The sequence below is a fragment of the Monomorium pharaonis genome, chromosome 4 (assembly GCF_013373865.1).
Source record: "Monomorium pharaonis isolate MP-MQ-018 chromosome 4, ASM1337386v2, whole genome shotgun sequence".
NCBI lineage: Eukaryota > Metazoa > Arthropoda > Insecta > Hymenoptera > Formicidae > Monomorium > Monomorium pharaonis.
In genome coordinates this window covers 2,996,018-3,004,758 of record NC_050470.1, presented here as the reverse complement: position 1 = coordinate 3,004,758, position 8,741 = coordinate 2,996,018, and the positions used below count along the sequence as shown (strand labels likewise).

General features: G+C 35.2%; 1 protein-coding gene across 1 annotated transcript; it reads right to left on the bottom strand.

The window, feature by feature from the left end:
• Positions 1 to 6,135: 6,135 nt before the first annotated feature.
• LOC118645001 lies at positions 6,136 to 8,348 on the bottom strand. Its single transcript, XM_036285157.1, has 2 exons — positions 7,541 to 8,348; positions 6,136 to 6,781 (listed from the first exon to the last, which is right to left on the bottom strand). Exons 1-2 carry the CDS (start codon positions 7,629 to 7,631, stop codon positions 6,525 to 6,527), a joined length of 348 nt encoding a protein of 115 aa, XP_036141050.1. The 5' UTR covers positions 7,632 to 8,348; the 3' UTR covers positions 6,136 to 6,524.
• Positions 8,349 to 8,741: the final 393 nt, after the last annotated feature.

The following is an 8,741-nucleotide window of genomic DNA, read 5'->3' as shown; positions in this document are numbered from 1 at the left end:
CTGAATTCATTCTTTGATCCGCTCTTTGATTCAATGATAAATTCCCCAGTTCTCTCCGCTGTATTTTAATCCGTCACGTGTGATACGCTTTAGGTTGGCGTTATAGCTTCGAATCGGCTCGGATCCCGCGGTTTCGCGTTCCGTCGTTCCGATATCGTCGGGATAAATAGGTCAGCCGGTGGTTTCCGGAGAACGGTGAGATTCCGACGGGGGTGGTAGTGCCGTTACGAAATCAGCTGTGCGCCCGCTCGGGTTGCTCTAGGTCGCGCCAGCCAGGATCCCCCCCCGTTTTCATCCCCGCGGAATAGCGGAGGGGTGGCTAAAGGTCGTTCGTGGATAGATCAATACTAAACTACTACCCACATACCTATTTACCTGCCCTCCTCCCTATCGGGCGCTAATAAGAATACATATCCAGAGAGGATTAAAACTCTCTTTCTCTCCCTCATCCTTGTGAACCTTTCGCCATGCACATCGGTGGTATTCCCCCTTGGTATTCCCATGTATGCATTAATCCGTTTCATGGGCCACTTGTGATGACGCGCGGCCACGGGATAGCACCCCTTCTCTAAAATGGATCTTTCCTCGGGGCGAATTTAATGGTCGCGATATTAATAGAGCTTCGGGAAAATAAAACTTCGCTTCCTAACTAATTCCACGTGAATTTCGCTTTGATGCGATTTTAATTACGGGCTTGACACTTCGAGATATTCAGTATAGAAAATAAAGTGGAATAAAGCGATTCTACGCAAATTTAATTGAAATGTTTTTACAATTGCCAAAAAAAGATATCTAACATAAAAAATTAAAGGATAATTATTGAATCAAAATAAAGGTGAATAAAGATAGATTTTCAGCTTGATTTTCTACATCTTAATTGACAAGCTAACTTTTGCAAATCGAAATTATAAATGATATTTGCAGCCTTTATTTATCGCCACATCGCGTTCATTCACCGCATTCACACGTGTGATTTCCTTGGGGACGTGAGATCTATCTGTAATAAAGCAAAGCAAAATATTTGTTCCAAAACTGTTCCGTGGCGCGAGATCGACGTGTCTATTTCGGAGGTTCAAAAAACAAGACGATAAATTGCGTTTAAGTGTCAGTTGGATCAGCGGGACAATGTGCTCGCGATATTTCAGCGAGACATCCGGATCGCGTTTCATATTTGTACATGTATTTCGCATACATAATGTGTAATATACAAAAAATATATTGTATAACGTAAAATGAAGATAATCATAAAATTACAAAAATTATTAAAATAAGATAATATCTGGATTTGATTCAAAGAGAGAAAGAAAGAGAAGGAGGAGGAGGAAGAGAGAAGAAGACAGGGAAAGAGAGATAGAGAGAGACCATACTGTCAATGTTAAGTCGTTATGTTATATAACGCCTGCTAACGTGGACCAAGCACACTAGTTTTCCGCGGAAATAAACCGAGCGGAGCCAAGAACGCGCCTGGCACCTTGAAAATCCGAGGCAACCGCTCGTTCATAAACCTTAAGTCTTTTAAAATTAAACGTGATTAAATTCCACTCATGCGGAATGGCACGCTACGAAACAGCATCGTGCATTTTTGCGGCCGTTGCTCAATCAAGTGAGAATCACTGCGCCGCGGCCTCTCGGAGAACAGCCTCGACATCCGGTCGTCGAGACTGATCGCCTTCGCAGAACCTCTCCCTCTTTACCCCCCCCCCACAGGAAGTATTGCAATTCGACGCATAAAGTTATCCTTATTGGACTCGCACTCGCGGTTCAATCGTCGTTTAGAGATTGCAGCAAGCATATATGAAGGGAATGTTAGAATTAATCCTCAAAAGCATGGCAGCCGTTGAACAACATGGCCTTCGAAGAATTTTATAAATTTTAGTATAAAATTTGATTAAACTTTTTATTCATTGACTATTCTATTAGTTTTTTGTTAACTATTCTATAATATAAGAGCCTGATTAAGTTTTACCGAAACTGTAGTGAAGTTCTTTAAAGGACCATAATTTTGAAGATAAATCTAAGAGAAAATTCTCTTTATATAAGTATCATAAATAGTAGATTTTAAGCATAAGAATGAGTAATTTTTAAAATCCATCTTCTCAGGCAACTTCTCGAGTAAATCTTACAACTTATGAACTTGGTATGCCTTACATTCTTTAATAATATCTCTTTCTTTAAGATTGAATGGTCTCCATTAGTTTTAAAAGAAATTTTTTAAAACTATGCGACGAACACAATTCACATGATACAAAATATCTTCATCGTGGGAAAAATTGATCGTGGATCTACCTCGGGTCTACGAATCTATTATTTTTAGCGACACGTGACGAACGGAACGAAACGGACAGTGAAGTTGTGACAGTGAAGATATGGCCGTGACCTCGTTATGTGATCGCGTGGTGCCCGCGAAATACGAGGGAAATGAGAAGGGGGTTTATCCGTCAAGATACTGCGCCAAGTACTTCGCCGAAAACGAGTCTACCTATGTCGACTGACGTTATATCATAATACGAATGACGAGACGGATCCTCAACTTTGTCTTTAGGACAGGAGCCAATGGCCTGTGGGCGTCCGTTCATGATGATCCAAGTCCGCCAAGTGCAGCATTTTCTCCTTTCCTCATATCTTATTCCCGAGCTTCCCGGGCTTCTCGTACGCGAGGAACCGTTCAAAGCTCGACCAAAGCTCACTATAGCAGCTTAGCTCGCTATAGTGAGTCTGACGGTCAGTCATTACCTGATTGTTACGACCTGATTTTACCTCCTTCGGATAATTGGTCACCGTGTCACCGTGCGAGCAAACAGAGGAAGTTTTGGATCAGAAAAACTTGTTACTATATTACTTGTATCTTTTAGGAATTACACCTATATTCAAAGAAATGAAAAAACTAGAATTGTTCTATAAATTTAAAAGTATAAATATTTTACAAGTACAAGAAATTTAGCGGCAATTATTAAAATATAAAAACAATATTGTAAAAACTGTACCATCTAATGGAAACTATTTTCTAGTTTACATTTGTGTTTTCAAAGTTTTATTTTTACCTCTTGTTTAAGAAATACTAACCAAAAAACAAAGTGGTGTGCCAATACTGGCAATCTTCTTCTACTATTCGATTCATGAACAGCTAACAACGACGAAATCATGTATCAGATGTACAACTAACGAGAACTGCATTTAGCGCGCAATTTTCGGTAGACGAGTATATCAGGATGGATCTGTGGTTAATGATGCACGGCGACGAGAATTATTTGTTTTTTCTTATTCCTTTTCTCTTTTGCGCCAGCCACCGCGACAATGATAAGTCACTTTGTAGTACAGTTGGTCCAAGTGATCACGTGGCTTTCGGCCGTCATCCGGACGGATATTGTCTTTTTTATGGGACTATTAAGAGTTCAAGGGAACAAGCGGTGAAGGCGTGATTCATGCATTTATATTATGGACTACGATAACTTGGAATATTAAATGCAGAATTTATAAATAAGCGTTTTTATCAAAGAAAATAAGCGCGTTCAAGCGGCGCATGGTGGTACGATCGATCGAATCGCGCTAATTTGATGAATTGCAAGTTACAATTGAAAACATCTGACGAATCAGTCGCAGCGGATTCAACCGTGAAATTAATTATGTTATCGTGCCAACCGTGAAGAGCGACCGGGTTGCCAAGATCTTCGACCGAAATTAATTCGAAACCGCTGCCACTAGCACTAAACGGCAGAGCGTTTATTACGTCCGCGTTGCAAAAGAAGTTGGAATCGAGATGTAGATGTAGTTAAAACGAGCTCTCCGGTGACGCGCACCGTATACGCTAATGTGCCTTCGGAGATACGAAGAGACATATACGTGCCATCCGCAATAATCTCTCTGCGACGCGATTACGTAAGAACGGCTGTACCACGCGCGCGCGCGCGCGCGTACTCACGAATCGATACCCAGAGCCTTTTATCCACGAAACAATCGCCTTTCAGATACTTTGCTTACATAAGATAAAAGAAAACATTTCTCTTAGAATTTTATATGTATTTTATATGTATTTTATGTGATTATATTGATTTGAAACTGACTCTTTCTTTCAACAGTTTCATTCAGTCGAATCTTATCTCCAAAAAGATTAACATTTCTAAATTTGACATAATATCGAGCTTATATAAGCTCTTTCGTTTTTATCGCGTGCGTGACGTTTATTTAATGGATTGTTTGGCGTTTAGAAGAAAATCAATAGATATAACTAAATTGTATGATAAAATGCACGGAGACGAATTAATGGTTCACCTTCATTGATGCACGTAATTCAGATAATCATTATCGATCATATCAATAATTATCCGCGCGATCATTAATTGTCATTATCAATTATTATATAGAAAATATTAACGTCAGATTATCACAGTTTAGTTTTTTTTCCAGATACATTCTACATTAAAAAAAAAATTTTTTTTTATATTAAATTTCTAAGAAGTATGTTTTATTTTAGATTAATGTTAACTCAAATTATGTAGATAAAAAGTTTCAAATTATTATTATATGGAATTTATGAAATATTGCCTTTTACTTGTTATTTTTCTTGGCTGCAGCAGCAACGACACTTTTCTTTTAGATCGAAAATTGTTTCGTTCCTAATCTACACGCTTTCATTAAAGCGAAACATGACTCACTCGCGACGATATATCAAGAAAGTATTATCTGGCGCAACAATATTTTATCACGTTTTCTTGATTCGCATCTAGATAATCATTGCAAAACGAGGATCTTGTGATTAATTCACAATGATCCATCGAACTTTGAATCTACTTTCATAACGTCTTTGCGTTAATCAGCTTCCCGGCCAGCGCGCTGACTCTCCACAAAATATTCTCGAACGAATCCCCGGAAAGCTACATGAAAACGATCTATTTTCGAGCTCGACGAATAGCTGTTGTCAGGCGAGGTTTTGTCTTTCTGTCGCTTTTCAAAGGCTCTTTAATTCTCGAAACAACAAACGGCTATACCTGTAATTAATGGTTTATTTAATTATAAAAAGTTAAATAAAATTTTAACAAAAGCCACGCAGAGAATATTAACTTAACGGCAAGATTTTTTTTTTCTTTCCTTAGAGTTTGTTAAAACAGATTGCAGAGAGAATTGTCGCGGAGAGATTTTTCGTTTCCGCAAAAATATCCAACACTCTGATTTCATTCTCAGAAATGCCGGGGAGGGGAGAGGCGATTAAAACTTTTGTTTCGCTCTACAACTATTCACATTCCGGCGCTGTTATTCCCGCTGCGTTATGCGTTTTATTCGTTGGCCCTATCCTATTTCTCACTTCGGCTAATTCCATCCGCACCATGGCATCGGCGGGTCCGGTGGACTGACCTCGCGAACGGGAGATGTTTCCCGACGTCTCTCTATGCGATATTTTCAGACGTTTCGACGTCCCGGCGTCTACCGATTCCAACCAACTTTCGGGACCATGTCGCGATTCTACTCTTACGTGCTTTGCTTAGAATCGCAACGAATGTAACAGATTTTTTAATCATTTGTGCGCTAAAGTGCACACAACATGAAATTGATAATTTAAATTATTAGGTGTTTGTTGTTTGACATATGGAAAAATTAGATTAGACATAACGAAGTATACAGGTAAAAATATTGTTTTAAGCTTGAAACAATTGCTGGTTTAATTAATTGAAGTTTGATCTTTCAGCAAAAAATATTTTTTTAATCTTTAAAAAAAATTAAAATTTTAACATAAATTGTATATATTTTTACGTGTGGGAAATGCAAATACCAAGAAGATTGGAATAAATCTGTATGTTTATTATATTATATATATGTATACATATATTTATTTATTTATTTTAATATATAAATATATTTATATATAAAAAAAATATTTTTCAACATATTTTAAAAACAAACGGCATAATGGAAAGTAAGAAAATATAATGCTTTAATACTTTCTATAAGTATTAATATATGTTAAATAAACAAATATATGTTAAATAAAACTAAAAAAGTTTATAAAGTTTATTTAATTTTTTTTCCAAATGTATATCTTTTAATAATGTAGTAATAAAATATTTCCTAGAGTTATTATTAGATGTCGCCACTTGCTGCTTTTGGCATCCGACTAAAAGCAGTCGATAAACACGGTTTTTCTCATCGCATTTGTAACTTTATTTCTTATGAATTGTAGCAAAATTTACATGTGAATGTAACGGTCATATTTATAAATATTTAATGTTATTCCAATCAAAGATTTCCAGTCAAGATACTTTTTATGTAATGAAAATTATATAAATATTAATAAATTGCACAAATATGTTAGAAAACACAATATACTCTTTAAATTAATATAATTTAGTATTCATAATAAACTAATTTTTACTTAAACTGTTTTAATATCAAATTAGAGACAATCCTCGCTTTCCAATATCATATTATTATATAACTTACTCTGTAATTGATTCGTAATGTAATAGCTGCTCGATAACGCTCCCGTAAATATCTCGTACACCCACGAGATCATATACATTTAATCGGTCCAACTATGTGAACCCACATAATTCGTGAGAACGCGATTTCATGGCGAATCGCTTTCTCATGACGTGTCGTCGAGGGCAAAAACGCACTTGGTCGACGTCGTCCCGCATACAAGATCGCCTACGTAATACAATATAACATGACTGCGGGTGGGAAGAGCTCGTAGTTATACGTATCTTCGGATCTGATTGCTTGTCGTATTCACCCAGAAATACGGAAAAATGCGCCCATATGTAGACCGCGACGGCTAGGTCTAATCTACCTACAGATCAGAATCCAAGTTAAAAAGAAAATTTAACAAGACAAATTTACAAATGCTTCTGTTGGTGTGGAATTGTTTAAAATTTCTATGAATGTAGATCCATTAATAAGAAATATGGATATGTAAATCTCGGTAAAAATTGCCCCTAATCTTCACATTTTTATCATCAAAATATATTTAAAAAACTTAATGATATTTTATATGGAAGAAAGATGTATTTGCCTCTTCCTTTCGTTTCTTTCTCAATTTTATTTTCAATTAGTTTTATTTCTTACTCGCATGTGTTTTAATCTTTATACGGACAAGCAACATCAGCTAGTTTCATACGTAGCTTTTAAAATTAAATACAATTATTAAGTGCAATAATATAGAAAATGTATAAGTGTACTTTATTTATGTTATTAATAATTTATTTACTTTTGTTGATTAATTGCATTAATTTAAATACTATACGGCTACGAAATCATTAGAAAGTTAGCAGTCTGACGAGTTGCTTATCCGTTTGCGTTATAAATACGTTGCCAGGATAATGGATTAAACATATTAATAATAAACATAATTTAATATTACTTAGTGTATTACATTTAGTATGTAAAATATTATTATAATCTGTTCAAATTGTATAAGGTAGTTTATAAGTGCCATGAAATGCACTATGCTTTCTTGTCTTCATATTTCCCATCGCACTTGTATGTTTATTTTTTGAGAGCGAACGAGTAATTTATTTTGAAAAGTATTGAGATTATTACATGGCTATACCTTTGAAAAGGTAGCGCCCACACGTCGACGAAAATATACCATCGATAAATTGCTCTCGGGAGTCCTCCAGGACCCCGTATGGCGAAACCATATGCTTTTGAAGTACGTTTATGCTGGCTGAGAGATGACTCTTTCCGCCACGCGACCCGCAGCCATTCTGGACACTTTATTCTCAACGTTTTATCATGACCGCGAGAAAATTATCCTATAGCCGTGGAAACTCTCGTTGTACCATATAATTTATAAAAATGAAAGAAGACATACAAAAAGATTGAGAATTAAAATTATTAATGTGTTTTTTTTTACATATAAAAGCTAACACATGTGACTTTAATCAGACATTTGCAATGCGTTATTTATAGTAGGTGTTAGGAGGAAATTCGCAGTTAAATGAATAACGAAGGTGTCATATTACGAATAATATTCGGGGCACAGATACCAACGGGGATACGAACATGACGGATGCAAGCGAACGCGTATGCCGAGAGTTAATCAGGATGCGACGTCATCGTTCAAAGCGTCGCATTTTCTCTCACTTCGAGGAGCGATATATATCTGCGGAAACACGAAAAAAAAATTACGATTCTTCATATTTTCGCTTTCTCTTTATTTCTCACGCCGATATTACTACACTTCATAGATCGATTGTGGCCATTGATTGTATCGTTCAATCATATACGTATTTTATACAGAATTGAGAGCAGTAACCAGTTAAAAGTTAAATAATAAAGATAAAAAGTTGTATAATAAACGTAACTTATTGTTAGTTAATTTTAAACGAACTTATTTTTTATTTCAAATAGTTATGCTTAACTTTTTTTCTAAATAAAATATTAAATTTATTTGATGATCTTTATTATAATTGTTTTGAGTAATTTAGTCTTAAAAAATTACGACGCTTTAATTTAATACAAATAAGGCTTATCAAAATTAATTTAATTTTAACTTTTACTTGTTACGTTTAACTACATCAAGTTACTTTTATAAGCCATTAATTTTAATTTAATTTAATTTAGAAAATAATAAATTGACTTACCCAGCCCTAATTTTATTCTACACTAACATAAAATAATTTATTAGTATAAATAGTTAAACGTAGAAAAAGAATCCGTAAGTTAAAATTAAAATTAAATAATCTAAAATCAAGTATTACTATTTTATTCATCAATTGTTGTATCGATATTAAAATTGTATTCGCCCG

What these genes read in the sequence shown, in the direction of transcription:
- LOC118645001 (XM_036285157.1), bottom strand. Translation starts at nt 7,631, where the DNA reads ATGGTTTCGCCATACGGGGTCCTGGAGGACTCCCGAGAGCAATTTATC. An exon ending in TGGGCGCTACCTTTTCAAAG is followed by an intron (nt 6,782 to 7,540) that starts GTATAGCCATGT and finishes TCTGATCTGTAG; the next exon opens with GTAGATTAGACCTAGCCGTC.